The sequence below is a fragment of the Branchiostoma lanceolatum genome, chromosome 2 (genome assembly GCF_035083965.1).
Source record: "Branchiostoma lanceolatum isolate klBraLanc5 chromosome 2, klBraLanc5.hap2, whole genome shotgun sequence".
NCBI lineage: Eukaryota > Metazoa > Chordata > Leptocardii > Amphioxiformes > Branchiostomatidae > Branchiostoma > Branchiostoma lanceolatum.
Window position 1 is genome coordinate 37566709 of NC_089723.1, and position 20202 is coordinate 37586910.

General features: G+C 42.6%; 4 protein-coding genes across 4 annotated transcripts; 3 read left to right on the top strand and 1 right to left on the bottom strand.

The window, feature by feature from the left end:
- Positions 1-573: 573 nt before the first annotated feature.
- On the bottom strand, positions 574-1570 carry LOC136428941 (bis(5'-nucleosyl)-tetraphosphatase [asymmetrical]-like). The gene is made up of 2 exons (XM_066418783.1): positions 1440-1570; positions 574-971 (listed from the first exon to the last, which is right to left on the bottom strand). Exons 1-2 carry the CDS (start codon positions 1555-1557, stop codon positions 655-657), a joined length of 435 nt encoding a protein of 144 aa, XP_066274880.1. The 5' UTR covers positions 1558-1570; the 3' UTR covers positions 574-654.
- Positions 1571-2078: 508 nt separating this feature from the next.
- Positions 2079-12849, top strand: LOC136427053 (kinesin-like protein KIF24). The gene is made up of 13 exons (XM_066415771.1): positions 2079-2201; positions 3713-3840; positions 4038-4558; positions 4918-5054; positions 5279-5365; positions 5670-5767; positions 7343-7561; positions 8151-8238; positions 8827-8948; positions 9581-9689; positions 11377-11448; positions 11933-12042; positions 12474-12849. Exons 2-13 carry the CDS (start codon positions 3716-3718, stop codon positions 12847-12849), a joined length of 2064 nt encoding a protein of 687 aa, XP_066271868.1. The 5' UTR covers positions 2079-2201; positions 3713-3715.
- Positions 12850-13148: 299 nt separating this feature from the next.
- On the top strand, positions 13149-15268 carry LOC136426783 (uncharacterized). The gene is made up of 3 exons (XM_066415506.1): positions 13149-13201; positions 13780-13926; positions 14765-15268. The coding sequence occupies exons 1-3, from the start codon at positions 13160-13162 to the stop codon at positions 15002-15004; spliced, it is 429 nt and encodes a 142-aa protein (XP_066271603.1). The 5' UTR covers positions 13149-13159; the 3' UTR covers positions 15005-15268.
- Positions 15269-15529: 261 nt separating this feature from the next.
- Positions 15530-20037, top strand: LOC136428943 (histone-lysine N-methyltransferase SETD1B-like). Its single transcript, XM_066418788.1, has 4 exons — positions 15530-15821; positions 15906-16740; positions 17477-17567; positions 18048-20037. Exons 2-4 carry the CDS (start codon positions 16013-16015, stop codon positions 18159-18161), a joined length of 933 nt encoding a protein of 310 aa, XP_066274885.1. The 5' UTR covers positions 15530-15821; positions 15906-16012; the 3' UTR covers positions 18162-20037.
- The last annotated feature ends 165 nt before the right edge of the window (positions 20038-20202 follow it).

Consider the following 20202-nt stretch of genomic DNA (forward strand, 5'->3'; position numbering starts at 1 on the left):
AATCAGCATGGCATCTTTTTATCTGTTTTATCTACACTTTTAACATCACATTACCAACACCGTAAATGTCACGTTGCATATTATTTCGTGAAATGCCCATTCAAGTAGACAGAGAAAATACATTTTCTTTACATCATCATTCTTTCGGACGGCTCCATTGCCTTTCATTGTCCCTTTTCCATACTTAATCATCTCATAGCAACATTGCAAGTAGCTGGCAAAACAAAGAGAAAGTGAAAGTGCATATTGTCATGAGATTCGTCACAAGTTGAGGAGGGAGTCCGCATCTCTGAGTGCCTCTTGCATGTCCTGGTGCCCGGAGTACGTACATGCGTCTTCCAACCCCAGATCTCAAAATCATTAGATTTTGAACCCCCCAGCGGCTTGATCAGTTGGTACATTACAAGTAGCTAGTAAAACAAAGAGCAAGTGGACGTACACATAATTCATCTTGAGAATCGCGAGAAAGGTGTATTCGGAGAGTTGAAGAAGGAGTACCCAGAGTACGTACATGCGTCCTCCAACCCCAGCGGATTGATTCGGAACATTCTTTACATTGTACAATTGTTTGCAATAAAGTTATCATTATCATCATTATTACAAATAGTGTGCGAAACAAAGACAAAGTGGAAGTTCTCATTATACTGCAAATCGTCACGTATTCGGAGAGTTAAGGAAGGTGTCCGCATCTCTTAGTGCCTCTTGCATGTCCCGGTACCCAGAGTACGTACACGCATCTTCCAACCCCAACCACTCAAACTTCTGATGTTCGTCCGACAACACCACGGGCGTGTCGTTGTTTCTCATTTCCGCGAGCCAGTAGATCACCGTCTTGGGTTTCCCTCTGACGTTGTACTCCAAGACTTTCTTGAAGTTCTCCATGATGTTGAGATGTTCTGCGGTGAGGCCGGCTTCTTCCTGTGTCTCTCGTAACGCGGTCTCGATGTCGGACTCACCGGGATCCATGTGCCCTGGACAACAGAAGGATGATACAAACAAATCGTTATTTTCTAAAAACTTACATGAATTATACAAATGTATTTTCAGTGGTATCAGGACAACTCAGGAACCTGACAACACGGCATCATGCCCAGGACGACTCGGGATATGATCATTCATCTGACGTACCCATCTTAGTAATGAGGCACATCCTCGATCACGGGACCCCTATTTGACGTCCCTTCCGAATAAACGAATTGCTAAGGTTTAGTAGGGCAAGGGTTGATATCAGGGTTAGTTAGAGTTAGGCGTCCTCATGACGAAGAAACGTCTAAAACCTGTCAAAGGCATGGTGCCGATTTGCCCAACATTCATTTTCAGGTCGTTTGCTTCGTAGCTAGAGTTTCCCTCGAATGCGTTGTTAGACTTTGGCCACGACTATAATATCCCTTTTTTGCGGAACTCAAAAGAAAAACGAATGAAAGACAGCAAGTTGTAACCTTTCGGTGGTGTCCAGTGATGCTGTCCGTAGGACGTCTGAAGCAGAAGGTACTGGATTTGTGGGACACGGCGGAAAATTATGAGACCAGCGGCACGAAGAGCTTTCGACGAGGCCATGTTGTTTAGTGGGATATACCACTGAATTCCTGGGGAGGGCTGCTCTAGCAGAAATACCATGTTTAGCAGAGTCATCTGTAAATCCGAATTTAGATAGTATCATAATATCATACTGGCTACGTATAGAGTATTTTCATGAATAATGATCATACAGCTTTTTAATCTTGGTAATCTTTAAATTTCATATTGCATCCCTACTATTTTATGACATATGCCAAGTGGAATGTTTTACTTTCCACATGGTAGGGGTGTACAGGTTGTGCGAAGCAGGAATAACATAACACTAAACTCATTAGAAACAGATTATGATTCTAAAATATAACCCTAATATAAAAAAGAATTAATTATGTCTCGTTTTATATTTATTTTGATACTATAATGCTCAAATATATTTTTCTTTGCGCCTAAAATAATCTATTGTCCCCTATCAGTTGGAAGTGGCATCTGCTTTTTAGGCGCCTTTTCTAAAATCAAAGATGGCGGGCATTTATCATGTTATTGTAGTTCGGATTTGGATTGTAGTTCGTTGAGGGGCTTTGTCGGGTTCTGAAGGTTTTATTGTGTTTGTTTAGTCAAGGCTGGGGCTCTAACTTGGCGTCTGGGACGCTAATCTTCTAGCAAGAACCTGTACAGATTTATGAAAGGTAAGGCACTCTACTTCCCATGTTTGAAACCGACCGTTTTGACCGGTAACACAACCGGAACGTTTGAAATATTTTTGAGGGATCGAACTGCCGCAAATATTTTGCGCGGATAAATGTTGTCCCGAAAAGGGTAACACACAATTGCACAACTTTGAAATGTAAGTCTTTTCTAGTTCATGATTTTTCAACTTGTACAGAGTGCAGCATTTGTATATTATACGTGTTTCCAACTTCTCGAAGATTTCTGAAAATTATACGATGTTGTTTCACGGTATAATTTTTGTTATATGAATGAATTTCAGTCAAGACTGCATATTGAAACTTGCAAATTTATTTTTCGATATTGAACGGAAATTACAAAAGGAACTTTGTGTCCCTCTCTCTATCAATCACTGTAACAAATTTATTTAGCCTCTAGGTTAGATCTAGACCAGGCCGTAAAAAACTTATGTTTACCACCCGAGCCTTAGGGTTAGCCGTGGCGACTAACCGACCCTATGAAACACTCGACAAAATATTTCAAAATGTTGAATACCAGCTTTGACAAGACTACACAGACGAATACCATTTTCCATGGAACCTCGAGATTTCAAATCTATTTTACAATTTTACCATATCCAAACGTGTGCTGACATATGCCACACCCACAATCCTGATCATTTGGCGTGAGAACTTGCAGATACTGTACTGTACATTCATTTACTTCCACAATAACTGCATTTTGCAGTAGGAGGATAAGGTTTTTTTATCGGTTGAAATAATTTCTTCTTACGGTAGTAATTCATGACTTGAATATTATTGGGAATGCAGATTTGCAGTGTCACGAAGTTGCGGAGGAGAGGTCATCATGAAAATAAAACCACCACAAACATATCAAGATTTACAGTATACAGATTTTCATTGTTCTCCCTTGGGGATTCCCAAACATTTCCCTTACCCTTTGGCATGGTGTGATATCCCTAAATATTTAATGACAAAATGACCTTTGTGAATGGACAGAACCCAGATAGAAGCACCATATATACATGTCAGCAAGCAATACACCAGTAATGCATTTACAATTCAGATTTCAGATCATGGCTACTACTTGTGTGTACTACGACCTTGAATGAGATTATTTACTATCAGCAAGAATAACAAGAACAACATTAGCTCCTAAAACAACGGGAGCTAATTGAATCATTAGCATACAACATTGTCTTAACTCACTATTCTATTGAACCATCTGAAATTGTCTTCACTTCAGTAACATATCCGTTCAGAGTTTTGGTATAAAAACTAGTTCTAACAGATCTTTCTTTAGTCACTGACGAAAAATAGCGGATGCTGTCTGAAACATCTGACTATTTTGGGCTTATTAGCAAAAATGTTTTTAAAACCTCCATGGTACAGGTGACATAAGAATGCTGATTTTTTTTCAGCAAAACAACAAAATAGAATCCTGATACAGTCAAAGTATTTTGAAGCGCAATTCTGTGTCAACAAAATTGTTTTCACAATTCACATTACAGATCATGGCGAACTGCCTGTATGAGTGTCTGCGTGAGGCCAGACTGGAGCAGTACTACCCAAACTTTGAGTCCCGGGGCCTGACCATGTCAGAGGGGCTCAGTGAACTCACCATGCAGGACTACTCAAGGTAAAGTTTCGTTGTAGGCAGGACTGTTTCCAGCTTTTCCCCCACCCCTCTCATTGTTTGGGCGCCTATGCTTATTTACAAAGACTTACTAGTACAATATTGCAGATCTCCTAGCTTACAAGCTTAAAAGTGGTGAAGTTGTTGCAGATAATCATGTGTTGTTTTTAGGCAAACATGTGAACTTTTTCTTCTCGCAGGTTTGGTGTGGAAGACATGCACGACAGGAAGCGCCTGTTCCAGCTCATCCAGGTCATCAAGATGGTTCAGGACGAAGGCAAACGCTGCAACACGTCCTGCAGTAAACTCTCTCCCCCCAGCAGCCCCGACAAACCAACATCCCCGACAAGTACTCCTGGTCATGACAAATCTAGGGCGGCAGACGATGTGACATCATCCAGTAGTGCCTACTTCGGCGACGCGTCGGAAAATCTCAACAACTCGACCGTGCTTGCATGGCAGAACTACCAGTCCACCCTTCACAGGACTTCTGCGCCGAATCAGAGCAGGTTCTTCACCGAACAGAACGAAGCTCTCGGCCTCAACGAAAGTCGGGACGTCACTAGTATCAGGATCAATGACGTTTCTCCATCCGAGAACAAAGAAAATGTCGCAAGCAACAAGAGGGAAGAAACGACAGACGGACCCGCCGAGGTCATGCCAACGTTCACCCCTCCCCGTCCGAGACAGCCTTATATGGAGAAGGTGCAGCACAGTTCAGGTCTGTATCTGTATCTCTGTAGCCTGTATAACCGCCCTTCACATCGCTATACAGTGTACTAGGTGACAATGAGTTCCTATGATAGTTCTAGAGAAAAACTAGTTTTTGAACACTTCTGGTACTTCGGTACTTGAAGGCATGACTTTCTTGCTCTTTTCTGGGCAGGTACTAAATACTTAGTAGTTGGTACGTCCACCAGATTATTGGTCATTTTGTACATACAGTAATGCTTAACCTTGACTCTCTGTCCTCGAGTTACATCCACTGTAGATCCGTCTCCATTTCGGTGACACTAGCACCCTGTCGTAGTTGTTCGCACAGAATCTAGCGGCTTGGTTAACATTCTGTACCCTCTCCAGGTTACGACTACGGCGTGCCACAGTCCCACGTCAGGAGCCCCCGGAGAACCCTGTCGTACAGCGACGACGGCGGAGAGAAGATCAGGGTGTGTGTGAGGAAGAGGCCGATGAATAAACGGGAGAGGAAAGCTAAACAGGTATGTAGAATTATCAGAGAGAGCAGGTTATTAGTATCAGGCAGCAGGGGGGGCGGGTCTACACTAAGAATACAAGGAAATTAGACACCCTAAATTTGCAGGGGACGCCCAGAGAACGCCCTGCTTCCCTGTTAATTACAATTTTTGGTCAAGAAATTTTGAAATTTTGAAATTTTGTCAATTTTGCTCAGAAAGCTAGAGTTCTAATATGCTCTACATTCCAGGCGGACATTGTCCAGGTGCAGGGGAAGAAGACTGTGCTGGTTAATGAAGCGAAGGTTGCCGTGGATCTGACCAAGTTCACCCAACAGGTAGGCTGATATCATGGCCATATGATCTACATCTCATACTGTTGCAAGTCTTGTTGCATTTTACTTATAAGATACTGAAAATGCATTTAAGTTCACATGGTTTTAATTTCAAGGGGAAAATGGAGTGTTTGCGGTGGTATTTTTATTACATTTAGTTCTGCATTTTTTGAGCCTATACACATATTCAGATGTTTCTTGGAAAATCATTATGCTGATTAGATTTTTTGTTTTATTTGACAGTGCTGATAAGTTTAATAATTGATGATTGTGCTGCTGAATTGACTTTTTTTTTCTCTGTTTGCAGCATGAGTTTATTTTTGACGAGGCTTTTGGTGAGGAATGCAGCAATGAGGAAGTGCACCAAAGGACTGCCAAGCCCCTGGTGTCATGGGCTCTGAGAGGGTATGTCAAACTCAGAAAGTTACTTGTTGCTGTGTTGGGTAGTCTCTGTACTCTCCAGGCATGGGTTATGCTCTGCTGCTTTTGATGTCTTTTTGTTGTTGTTGTTGGGCTTTCTATTTTGTCATGTTTTCTGTTTGTCTGCCAGCCGAACAAAAACGCGACAAAATAAGAAGCTCGATACAAATGCCTAAAAAGACATAAAAAACCACCCGGAGCCTAACATCTGCTTGGAGAGTACAGTCTCTGATGTTGCCATTGTGACAAGCCCCCCCCTCAAATTCTCTTTTGTTCCACCCCTTATGGGTTCTGTAAATTCTTTTTTTTTTCATGAAGAGTTTTTTAACATTTCACCATAGAAGGGAAAAGGAGATTTTCATGGTCGTGCTTGAAACAATTCTATCCGTCAGTAGCATTACATTAAAAACACATATTTGCAGTGTCATGAACTTGCAGTGGAGTGGTCACCACAAAAAAATGCGAAAATAAAACCAGCGTGAATATTTAAAGCTCTACAGTACTGAAGTCCTGTTTCTATGACTAATGAGTGTCAGGTTACCACCAGCTGTTCCCAAGTGGGGGCCTGCATGCCCTTTTCTGTGAGGGGTAGGCAAGCTATTTTGATTTCCCCTTATTTGTAGGGAAAGCTATCTTTTTCCCTTAAGGCTTAATTCGTAGGAAGTTGGCCAAATTTGGCGTAAGTGCCTTCCTGAATTTAGCGTAATGTGAAGGCAATCCTCCTGAATTTAGCCTTCAGCGTTGTTGGTGTCAAAGGGGTACCAGGCTGAAGGTTAGAAACAATGTTGACAGTCTTTTATACAAAAGGCAGAGTATTGCATTAGTAGTCAACATCAGAGGACAGCTGGACATGTTGTGACACTCTTCCTACACATGGAGGCTGTGAGATCAAATTACCACTCCTGATGTTTGCACTGCAGCTGCTCTTCCTTATCAGTCATCAGATGAACGAATGGATGAATGAAAGAATGGTTGGATGAATGAATGGATGGATGGATAAATGAATGAATGAACTTCATTACACAACATTACTACAATGTATGGCAAACAACAACAACAACAACAATTATTGTCATAGACAAGGAAAAAAATGAATGATATAAGGTTTATTGTGTATAGGAAGAAAACAGCTGGATGTACATGTACGTTCATCCAAAATGCAATGTTCTGCATGTATGTCTAGGATAGACATGCCTTTATTCTAGATAACAACCTTCATTCTTTGCACACAACCATGCTCAGTCCTGTTTTGGACCACACTCTTCACACTGCAGCAGTGACACTTAGCTGCAGCACAAAGTAAAACTTGTTAGTATTGCCAGCAGACAGTCAGCAAAACATCGACTATAGGTATTAACCCTCTGGTTGTGTACAAAAATCTTAGTTATCTAGTGATTTTCCAACCTGATGAAACTGTTCATGGATCATGATACCTTTATTCTAGTTCTAGTCTGTGTTACGCTGTCCGAGGCTGCCTGTATCGACCCCTTCCCCTGGGGCTGGGGGATGTTGGGCGGTCTGCTATAAACGCGATTTAATCAGGATACCTTTATTCTATAGGAACAAGTCGACGTGTTTTGCGTACGGGCAGACAGGAGCAGGGAAGACCCACACCATGCTGGGAAAGCGGGGGGTGAGGGGACTTTACCTGCTGGCCGCTCAGGACCTGTTTGAACAGCTGAAGACCGGGGAGTACGGGACAGCAGGACAGCAGGTGTACGTCAGCTTCTACGAGATCTACTGTGGACAGCTGTTTGATCTGCTGCACGGGAGGAAGAGGTGAGAATGGTTACCTAACTTTTATGGTGGGATGACAAGATTTCTTGTATGGAGATCCACACTGTCCTGGCAGCTAAAATCAGGAAAAGCTAGACTGATGCACTGCACAGAAGAAAAGCGGATCCTCAGAAAAGAACTTTGCAACAGAACTGAGTCAGCTTACAGATGTGGCCTACATTTGTATGTGGCAGAGACTGTCATTCTCGAAAGGACTGTTTAGCCATAGCTACAGGGCTAATGCATATATTGTGTATAATTATGGTTATATGTATATCTCACATCCACCATATATATATGTGTGTGTATGATGGGCTCTTTATTGATATACATGCATACTCATCATGTACATTGATTACTGTGTACTGTAAATTCTTTTTTTGTGTGCAGGGACTTAATTTTGTAGAGGCAAAGGAGGTTTTGTGGTATTTTCAATACAGGGTTGAAAACAATTCTTTATTGGAAGTGCACATTTGTGTTGTCATGAAGTTGTAGAGAGGTCACCGCAAAAGCCACAAAAACACAACCACTGCAAACATTTCAAAATTGACATTCTTTAAGGATTGATATAAATATTTATCATTTTCCCCAGACTGTATGCCCGTGAGGATGCCAGCCATCGCGTGTGCATCTCAGGCCTACTGGAGATCCCCATCACTAATGTGTCCGAGCTCATGGAGGTAAGGCAGGAATGCAAAAACCCCAAAACAGCTGCAGTCATCAAAGTCAAATTGTGTTGTACAAATGTTACACAATAACTCTTGTGAATATTGATAGTTTATGATGTTTGGTTGTACAGTCATGTATCTACATTATTCTCATGTACAACAAGAGCTATCTACCAACCAAAAATCGTGACCATAGCTTCTCCGGAACACAAGATATCAAATCCAGAAATTCCACAGAAAGCTGCTAGGGGTCCCAAAATCTAATAATTTTCAGGTCTCACCAAGTTTTACCCACATACCAAGTATCAAGACAATCCTTCCATTCTCGAGTTGTTGTGTACACAGACAGACAGAAACACAGATACACACACGAACGCTGCCAAAAACATCTTGGTGAAGGTAGCAATGTACATTATGTTGCAGATTGGTTTGACTTAAATGATGTTACTTTTGAAGTTTTCATATGACATCTTGAAGGTGACAGATGGTCACAGAAACGCTGGATAGGCATTAGCTCTCTGTGTGTTCAAAGCACTTTGTTGTCCAGTGATTTACCATCCTGACAAAACTTTTCACGGTGGCTTGTGTCCTGTGTTACAGATCATTGCCTACGGGAACCAGGTGCGGAGGAACGGGAGCACCAAGGTGAACCTGGACTCCTCCCGATCCCACGCCGTCCTGCAGATCCAGCTCAAGGACAGCAGGGAGAGGGACAGGGGCAGGTGGGGTATTAGTTTTCTTACCTCTACAAATGCCCAGGCTAGCGGACAAAAGATCAAGAGGTCACAGGTTAGATTCCTGGCTGGAGATTGTGTCCTTGGAATAAGCACTTCACGCGACTTTCCTCACTCTACCCAGGTATAAAAATGGGTAGTACCTGATTTTGGATGGGGAGGTAAAAGGCAGTGGAAGGAGAGGGATGGGCTCCGTCTTCCAACAATGTGCCCTAGACACAGTGGATTAACAACCTTTAACTCTGCAAAGGACAATATAGTTTAACCAGCATCTATTGGTTGTTTACGTGGTTTGCGAATAGGAAAACTCGAAAAGATAATACAGTGTAGGTAACGTTTACTTGTATGTAGCTGAACCTTTGCATGAGAAAAGGATATTTGTAAAAATCTGGATCAATCCAGAAGGTTTCCATTCAGATTATAGGACTTACCTCAAACATGACAAGTGTGGGTGGTGGTTCGCAAACTTTCCTGTCTTGTTAGAGATTGGCACTCTTGTACAGATGTGTACGTGTACATGTAGACATGTCTCTGAAGCTGACTAGCTGGATTTGAACCCAGGACAATTGTGTTATTTCAAGTGTAAGCCCTGATGCAGTGTTCATGTTGTATTCATGCAGGATCTCCTTCATTGACCTGGCTGGGAGTGAGCGTCTTTGTGAAGCCAACTTCCTGGCCAGCAAACAGAACCGACACGAAGGGGCGGAAATCAACCAGAGTCTGCTCGCTGTAAGCATAGTTTAACCCTATCCCTGCTGCCTAACCCCGTATCCAATAGAGAACTTCAGTGTGCTATTAGGATTAAGGGTTAAAAAGCAATAAGGATGACCCAGCTGCATGCAAGCTGGTACAGTCAAACCTGCCTAGGCGACCACCTTTTCAACGCGACCACCTGGCCATGGCGACCGCTTTTTCTCGGTCCCGAAAATTTTCCCCATAGGCACAAGCATTAAGCTGCCTGCCCAAGGCGACCACCTGTCCAACGCGACCGCGACCACCACGAATTGGGACCGCACAGAGCACAATCCCTGCTCATGGCGGCCGCCTAATCTTCAAGCTTGTGGTGACATCGGATCATTTTGCTGTCGGATTTCACGGCAATGTTTTCAAGACTTTGAAGGACAAAATAAGGACAAAAATATATGGAATAGTAATGTTATAGAATCGATTCCTCCATGAAGTGTTTTAATAAAACGTCCCCCCTATAAACACTGTAAAGACAAATGTTTGTGATGTTGTTGTGCCTATCGTAATCTTATAGTTTCCGCAAAATCAAGCAAGTTCAGTTTAAACTCAATTTTCAAAACGAATACGTATAGTGCATGGCGCCAAAAAGTCAGATTTCACAGAAATTACTATCTATATCTTGTATTTTCAACAAAAATGTGTCTGTGTCTTACTAAATTCCGCCGAAAAATGACTTCGCGGCGGGCAAAACATCGGGCGAGAAATGTTGTTCCTCGGTCCCGACGCCATCTTGGATTTGGAGTGGCCCGGATTTGGCGTACCGCTGACCTTTCTAAAACACGATGCTTTTGTGTATGAACATTTACGAATACTCTAGTTATTGCGAAAATTAATATTCTTTTTTTCTTTTTATTTCCATGAATCTCACAAACCTTTATTGGACGCTGGGCGTTCTGCTACACTGACTTACCTTTTGATGCGGTCGCACAGAGCTTGGCGGCGCGGCGCGACGAAATCACCGTTCCGTTTTCATCTTTAGTTGTCAGATCGAAAACTTTTTGACCCTTTTATCCAGCGGTCGGCGCCCCAAAAAAGGCTGGGGCCAGCAGGTGTTTTCTAGGGATCTGTCTTAGGCCTTAAAACTTCGATGATGTGCGTGTGTGTGTACTATTTAATGTAACGTGTGAATGCGGTATGGTGCTGCGAGATCATTGAGGCAACCATTGTTTTGTAGTCAGAATTATTACGAAAATGTGTACACGATGTAGCGGTGTACAATTATTACAACGATAACGGAAAATGTAATTTTTGTAGCCTCTTTCTGTCAATGAGAATTGAACCGGGTGGGGGTCATGCTGTCTAAATTCACATAATTTTCCATCCATTTACGTACTGTATTTGAAAACCTCGACCTGGAAACATGTAAGTGGAATCCTCTTCATGGCGACCACCTGTCCATCGCGACCGTTTTTGCTCGGTCCGCCGGGTGGTCGCCTTGGGCAGGTTTGACTGTATATTCAAATGGTTAGAATGCATTTTTTTTAACACATTGAATTTTGAAAAACATGAGTTTGTGAATCCAAACCAAAAATTCTATTGAAATCGTCAATATATTTTTTACTATAATTGTAGAAATATATTTTACTACAGACCTGTAACCATCCCTTTTTGAAGATACACAATTGATACTTAAAAACTGTGACATTGTGCAAAACCTTCCCATCCCCAGCTGAAAGAGTGCATCCGAGCCCTGGACCAGGAACAGCAGCACACTCCCTTCAGACAGAGCAAGCTGACTCAAGTAAGTCATCTCTTGGTTTGGATTCCCTCTAACTACTGTAGATAACCCAAATAGCAGTTATTCAAGAGTATTACTATTAACTGGAAATGTTTTTGGAAACAGGTAGAAATTTGAAGCCTGCTGATTGGAAAATCTTGCTCAGTGTCACTGGCGAAAAACAGTGGATGCTACTTGAAACGTCTAACTGTTTCCAGCATATCCAATTGCTTGTCAGGAGCTTGTCATGAGTAACTGTTATTTGGCGTATCTTAATACCTGGATGTCTAACCCTCGTACTGTATACAAATTTGTGACGTCATGATTTTGAGGTTGATACAGGTCACTGCAAAAACCATGAAAACAAAAAGCACTGAAAATTTTCAAATGGTTGCATCGCACTACCAGCTATCAAAAAGTGCCATGCTTTGTCAATGTGAGATCGGCCACTTTACTGTTACCCTTTTACTTTCAATTATTGAAAATTTTTATTGCTCCCATGTTGTAGGTGCTAAAGGACTCATTCATAGGAAACTCTCGGACCTGTATGATAGCGAACATTTCACCTGGTAATGCTGCAGCAGACAACACGCTCAACACGCTCAGATATGCAGACAGGTAAAGCAGTAGCACTTTGAGTCTTGTAGTTTCTCTTATAAACCAGTGGCATAGCTGGAAAAATCAGACCAATTGTGCAGATTTGCCTAAACGATGTTGAACATATTCTACACAAATATAGATTTGGAGGCATTTCAATTTCTTCCCAGGAGCACTGTGATAGCATTTTAAATTTAGAATCTCCAAAATAGACCAACCGTTCTTGTGCTTTCTTTCTTTTCTGTTGTGTGATAAAAAGGTCTAACAAAATCATTAGGATTTAGAATCAAAAGGATTTAGATCCGAAATTTTTCTGATGACAATATCTTTATCATCTGTTTCAAACCTAATACATGTACATAATCATATACAATGTATTTGAAAAGTCTGTCATCCAAAGAATTCCTATATTAGCAGAGTTTGCCAGACATGAATGTTGTTCTATATTATAGAGTCAAAGAACTGAGGAAGGACAGTCCCTCACAGAGGCAGACAACAGCAGGGAGCCCCATGAGGACCAGGACTCCAGGGTCGCCATGGAAACCTGGTTCCCCCGGCAACAAGGGTAAACAGATGAGAAGATTGACAGGGTCTGGCTCTAGGGACAGGAGGGGAACCCCGTGCGTGTTCCACCCGTCAAACGTACCGCTGTCGTCGACGCCGAAGAGCAAGGAGAGCCCCAGGCATGCTGGGACAGGTTCAAGGGTCAACAGTTCAAGGGTGAAGGCAGGTTACGGGCTGTACAGCACGACCCCCGTGAAGGGGAATGTGAAGGTGGACAGCGGGAAGAGGAAGAGAGGAGCGCGGAGGATCCTGGCAGGTGCGTAACATACTGTAAATGCATTTAAGTTTGTATGGTTTTTAGTTTGCGGTAGGGAGAAAGTGGAGTGTTCGCAGTGGTTTTAATTTTGCCTTTGAAACATTAGTAGCGCTACAGTCGTAGGATGGGCAAAAAGTTTTGCGGTGGTTTTAAGTTCGCATTGAAGAACTCACCACAAGAAATGACAACATAAAGCCACCGCGAACATTCCTGCATTTACAGTAACTAGTGCATATTGAATATGTGTATGGTCTAGAATTCACTACTAGTATTCATTAAGGAGCTCTCTTCTGCTATTCTACAGGCGCAAGGCCTGAGATGGAAACATCACCAGCACAGAGCTCACCACTGGAGAGACAGGTAACTGCTGAAGAACTAACTTCAGTACTCCCAGGCTAGGGTAACTAAACGCTACACCACAAGTGTGATACCAGCACTGAATATAGACTTCTTGTTGGACTACAATTTATAGTATAAAGCTGTTTTTGTGTTGGGCAATAGGCTTCATCTTGAACAGAAACCCTGCTTATAATATGATAATATTGTACTCTTATGCAGTAACTATCATGTCATATCAGCTTTTAATTAAAACATGTTGACAATAATGATTGTGCGTTGATGAAATGTAGACATCCAGGTAATAAGATACGCCAAAAATAATTACTCAAGCAACTGGATAAAATTTTGAAACAGTCAGGCGTTTCAGACAGCATCCACTGTCACTGACGAAAGACAGTGGATGCTGTCTGAAACATCTGACTGTTTCAAAATTTTATGCAGTTGCTTGAGTAATTATTTTTGGCGTAATAATGATTGTGATTTGTACATATTTCAAGTATGATCTAATCCGTACATTTTGGTGCAATTCAGTTTTGCTGCCATGCCGATTTGTTCCATGTTTGCTCAATAAACCAATTGCAATCACACCACTACTACAGGGAGGCTCAGAAGGGGCAGGGAAGGCAAACAAGCTTAAGGAGGCGGACCACTTCTCTCCCCTGACACCAGGAGTGCACCTGGTTAGAGATGCGTGGGTGGAGAACAGCAGGCCGTGGCAGGTGGTGAGAGAGCCGGCAGTAGTACAGGTATGATTCACTAGTCTTTGTTGTATAATACATTATATACAGTATCACAGCCAGTACATGTAGGTACCCATCTGAGTAATGACCCTGTTGTAACATGCTCAAGGCACCTCCTCAAACACGGGACCCCCATTTTGCGTTTCTCCTCACGTTCATCAATCCACCCAAGTGTACAAATGGGTACCTGACTTTGGTTGGGGAGGGAAAAGTTAGTAAAAGGAGAGGGTTGGACTCTGCCTTCCAATACTGTGCTCTAAAGGCTAAACACAATGGAAAATGACCCACTGTCCCTACAGCCTCAAAGATAGCCTACAGAAATATCTAGGTGCACTGGTGCGCCCACTGTCAAAAATTTGGTACACAGCTCCAATTTGGGTGGCCTTCAGGCTTGAGTGGCAACACTGGGATATCCAATAAAGTCATCTTGTTTCTTGTACACAGGTGCCTGAGCAGCTGATATGGGAGGAGGCTGTTTCAGACACATTAGTTACTCAAGCAACTCCAAAATCATATCCAGTTGCTGAATGAGTAACTGCTTGTTGTGGTGTATTTGACGATCCGTACCCCCTTAGGAAGGCCTGGTGGAGGCAAGGCAACACTGGGATATCCAATAACGTCATCTTGAATCTTGTATCTAGGTGCCTGAGGAAACGATATTGGAGGCACTTAACACAATGTTCCTCAATCCACCCAGGTGTAAAATGGGTACCTGACTTTTGTAAAAGGAGAGGGTTGGATACTGCCTTCCAATACCTTGCCCTAGACACAGTGGATACCGGTAGCAACCGACTGCCCCTATGACTATTGGACTACCTTTTGCCATCTTGTGTCTTGTACACAGGTTCCAGAGCAGCCGATATGGGAGGAGGCTGGCTCAGACACAGATGGACCGGCGGAGGAGGAGGCGGACAGGGAGTACCCTGAGGGATGCAGCGACAGCAGCCGTGACACCCAGCCTAACTCCACGCAGACGTCCGACCTGGACAGCGGGCAGGAGATGGTGTCGCACCTGGACTCGGTTCTCGGCTTGAATGCCACCGCCAGGTTTGTTTGTTTGTTTATGTGTTTGTTTTATGAGTAACGTGCGTTAAGTCCAGTTGAGACACCCAGCCCAACTCCACGCAGACGTCCGATCTGGACAGCGGGCAGGAGATGGTGTCCCACCTGGACTCTGTTCTAGGCTTGAACGCCACCGCCAGGTTTGTTTGTTTGTGTTGTTTGTTTTATGGGTTACGTGCGTAGTCCAGCCGGGACACCCAGCCTAACTCCACGCAGACGTCCGACCTGGACAGTGGGCAGGAGATGGTGTCCCACCTAGACTCGGTTCTCGGCTTAAACAACACCGCCAGGTTTGTTTTATTCAGATCTCCATTAGTGATTTTCACAAATTTTACACTATTCTTCCTGGAGCCCGCTAGGTTAGTCGTCAACTTGAAATAACCGAAACATAATCTGAATGAGAATAAGAAACAATGTAAACCACTCGAATGAACTGAGCACAAAATTAATGTATACAGAAAAAGTGCAATCACAAAAATAATAACAAAAAAAAAATAAGTATGATAACTTAAATACATGTATACTGATTATATACAAAATTACCACCAGGTCCGGGACCAATGCTGGAATCGGACCACCTGCCTTCAAGAAGACGAAGGTGATACAGACGGAGAAGAGGCCGAGCCGACGCTCATCTTACTTCCCGCCCCTCCGAGATGTGGATGTGGAGGAATACTCAACCAACAGCGACAACAGCGACCATGTAGTTAGCAAAGGATCACCAAGCAACAAACAAGATGGGATCCCTCCCCCAGATACAGCAAACAGTGTAGCAGGGAACAGAAACGGTACCACAAGTGCCTTGCAGAGTACCCCATCAGCAACTGTAACGGGACCAGGTGCTCCAACTCCCAACACAACTACAGCAAAGGTGATTACAACACCAGTGTCTTCACATCTTACAGCAAGTGTAACGGGACCAGGCGCTCTAACTACCAGCACAATCACAGCAAAGGTGTCAACACCAGCATCTTCACATCCCACAGCAGGTGCAAAAACACCTGTGAACACACCTGTGTCTGCAGCTAAGATGAACTATAGCAGCAAATCACCCACCAAGACTCCCAGCGCCGTCGTCAAGGAGATCATGAGCCTTCCGTCCCCGCGGGACTTCTTGGGCTCCTTGAGGGAACCCAAGAACTGGACCATCTTTAGCGACGAGGAGACGACGCCAGCTAAGACGGAGCAAGACGCTGGGGAAGGTCTCCGGCGATCACTAAGCGCCCCCGAGCTCAACGAGCTTGTACAAAAGGAGGAGAGAACAAACCAGGACTCAGACTCTCCTATGCAGGCAGCATCTGATGATGATGTAACAGAAGGGACTAAAGAACAAACAAAAAATTATAAACGTGGCAAAAATGAAGTAGAACCTAGCAAACCTGTTGCTATAGAAGAAGTGCCTACAAGTGTAACAGGCAGCATGTCGTCTATGGCTGCTAGAAGTCCTGCTGAAGTCAGTACAGAGCATCAACCGGGAGTGACAAACACGTCAAGTGTTCCTGCCATTGGTGCTTCAGTGACATCACAGCAGCCTGACAGGGAAGCTGTCGCCGTGACCACATCGGTGTCTTCTGTACGTCTGGCTGCTGTGTTTAGCTCGCCAGTCGAACAGGACACGTTGCCAGCTCAAGTACAGGGAGTCACAAAGGACATGTTAACGGCTCAACAACTGGTCCCAGCTAGCTCTGAAGTCAGTCCCGAGGGAGAAGGGGAGCAGAGCCCTGCCAAGAGAAGAGAGGATCACTTACAGAGGGCAAGGTAAGAAATTCTTTTATTTGAGTTTCTGCTGACAATCGTATTCGTAAGGTGGGCTTGTGGTTAGGGTTTTATCACTTACGATTTTAAGGTTTTGGGTTCAAATCCTTTAACAGTGTTAAAGGATTTGAACCCAGAACCTTTAGATTGTATGTTTAATAAGCTCCAACATTCAAGACTTTGAGAAAGGGGTATTATGCCTATTTCTTGAAAAAGACAAATAGAGTCGAAACCGGTCGAATACCAGTCTCTTTGCTGTCATTTTCCCAAGAGCTACAAATGATATGCCTACTTCCTCACTTAACACGAGTGAAGATGAGTACCTAGCTTGAGTTATGGACATCCATACAGATGGGACTTAAAGCCTGAGGTCCCGTTTTTGTGGACATTAAAGAATACCTCGAGCACATTAATGATTCTACCACAGTTTTCATGGACTAGGGTGTGTGTGGATCAAACCTTTCAGTACGGTTTTACGCAGCTTGTACCTACTGTACAAAACTCTTATGCTACACCTAAGTTGTGGAACTGCCTTCCACGGGACATTGTGAACACCAGAACTGTAAACGTAAAGTAAACGCCCATCTCAGTGCCACTCATCAGCGTCCTGTAGAGTGAATGTTATTCAGCACTGCTGCTAAGCTGAGGTCCTGGTAACAGTAAAGATAAAAAAATTAAAAAGGTTATGCAAAACAAAGAAAAAAACGAACAAAATGCCTTCTTGTCTCCCTGCTCTCAGGTCCCTCTTCCTTGAGGCTCACCGAGACCAGCTGAAGGACATGAGGAAGTGGTGTGAAGAGGAAGAGGCTCTCTCTTCTGTCGCGAAACAGGTGAGTTTGCAATGCTGCAGGGACGGCATCAGGGCATGCTCCAGACAGTCTACATGAATAAAACAAAGAAATTAGATGCCCTGCTTTTGCAGGGGATGCCCAGACAACGACCTGTTTCCCTGGTAATTACATACACATGTACATGTGTTCCCATGATTAAACTTGTTTTGTTGATTCCTACCTATATGCCAAGTACAGTTTATCGAGTAATCTTGTTCACATAAATAATTCAAAGTACAGACAAACTGCACTCAGCAGCTGAGCCTGGAAACCTTTTGCTAACAATATACATACAAGCGGCACTAAAAATGTCTTCTTGGTGAAGTTAAAACGCTAGCCTGTCCACTAAGGTAAGATGCATACAAGTTGCAGACAACATGTGTAATGTATGTATCTGAAGCAAGAATTGAGAGCCTGATGGTAATAACATTGTACAAATGTCAATTTTGTATAATTTTTGTTTTGTTCATATTAACACAGGACTTTGACAGCTATGTGTGCAAACTAGACTCTATCCTGTCCAGGAAGTTGGAGGACATAACTTCACTCAGGGCTCGACTGCAGAACTACAAACAAGACTGTCCACTTGTGTAAACTGTAATATCTAGACAAAATCTTAAAGTAATGTAACAGTTTAGTTTAGATTACTACAGCCCCCCCCTCTCACTGGACCTGTTCACGCTGGGGACAGACCGGTAACTGGCGCAGGCGCAGAAGGCCAACTTTTAGCCCATGGAAATAGGTTTGGTACCCTTGGTAAAGGTAGCTGTAAAGGGCTTTTTTCCAGGATATGTTGATATTTTGGAGCTGGATTTTACAGGTAAGGGTTTCTACCTTCTTATTAAGTTGAAAAATCAGACTTTCATCCATGTTTGTGGTGTCTGTAGGCCTGCAAAGTTTGCTGTTTTTGTGTGATTATCAGGTGGAGAAGGGGGTCAGAGGTCAACTTTGGTAAACAAGCCCGGATTCGTAGGGGTTCCGCCGATTAGAAAGTTGAAATTTTGCTCTAGATTGAAACTTTGGAGGCCTGACAGCCCTGCCAATGGATGTTTTTCATGGACTAAAACTCTGGTAGGTGACTTTTGACAGCTTCTTTCTTACATGATTGCCATATATTAAGATAGGAAGCTTCATTACTGTTCTGTGGCCCGCTGGCGGCGTCACTGTGGCCGATCAAATTGACAAAGCACTCAACGAATTTCATCGGCAAAAACTTATCTTTTTAATCTTTGTGTGTTTTCTTGTCTTTTTGGTCATACTTGTATGTTTTGAATGATATTCCCATTATAAAGTCAAGGGTAACACAAATCCAGTTTCACAGTGACGCTGCCTGCGTACCGTGGGTCCAGTGAGAGGGGGGCGTATACATACTATGTAGAATTAGACTAATGTGTTAAAGGCCTTTATCCTGTCCGTGTCATTAAGATTGTAGTGGAATAGGGTTCGTGTGCAGTTACATGTAGTTGACTACATTTTATGTCATTTATATGTTTCAACTTTAAAAGCATCTTATTTCACCTTCAGTTAATGCTTGGCAAAATGATGCTGTGTTAGTGTAACTCAAACTTCAGCAAAGCAACAATACAAATGTACATGATGATGTACCTTCAAATTGGAAAATTGGTGGAATTTCTCAGTCTGTGGTGATTTAGGCTTTTGCACAAATGCGTTACTTTGTCATCCATTCCTACATGTTCATGTAGGAATGGGCTGCAATTGACTATGACTGTAACATGCAATTGTATAATCAGATTTAGATGATAGCAGTTTTGTGTTGTGTCTGTAAAATTGTTTACTGCTGAGCACTGCCTTGTACATTTACGTTTTAATAAGATTTGTAATTTCTGTTTTATTAGATGCTCAAGTTATATCCAATGCTCTACTTCTGTTTGAAAGTGTTTTAACTGTACATTCATGACATCTGAAATATTCAGAATTTTACGTTTTAAGTGTTTGTTTGTGACGTAAGCTTTGTTTCAGAGTAGTATGTCGTCTGTCCCAATAAGTGTCCTGTTGGATTTTATTGGTTTGCACTTGTACTGCTCTTGGAATTCAGATTGCATTATGTTTTGTGTAATGACTTGTATAATGTAGTACACCTTAGATAAAAATCAATTTTTAAGTGGAAGACCTGTTAGAACAACAAATGGATTTATTGATACTTTTGTGTGCATGACATTTCTTCACACTGTTAACATAAAGGCTAACTTCTCTATTCTCCAAGATGTTGGGGAGGCTGAATCGCTACATTTTGGGGAGGCTAAATCGCTACATTTTCCTAGCGGCCCCGTTTTTGTGACAATAGGGTGGCGCTTTGTCACAGAAATGTAGCAGTTTGGAAATGTAACAATTTAGACTCCCGCAACATCTGCTTGGAGATGTAAACTTCTCAATACATTTCTGTACATGTATGCAAGCCAAGCTGAATGCTTATATGACAGTGAAACATGATAAAAACACTTTTTATAAAGTTAGTTGTCAGTTTTCTTGATTGAAACAGTACTTTATTGCAGTTTGATTCGTTTTTATATAAGATTATGAATAGAAACAGATTTTGACTTGGGCTAACAGAAACTTTTTAATCTGAAAATAAGTCATGTGCAAAACATGTTGATACAAAAGAATGGTGCATATA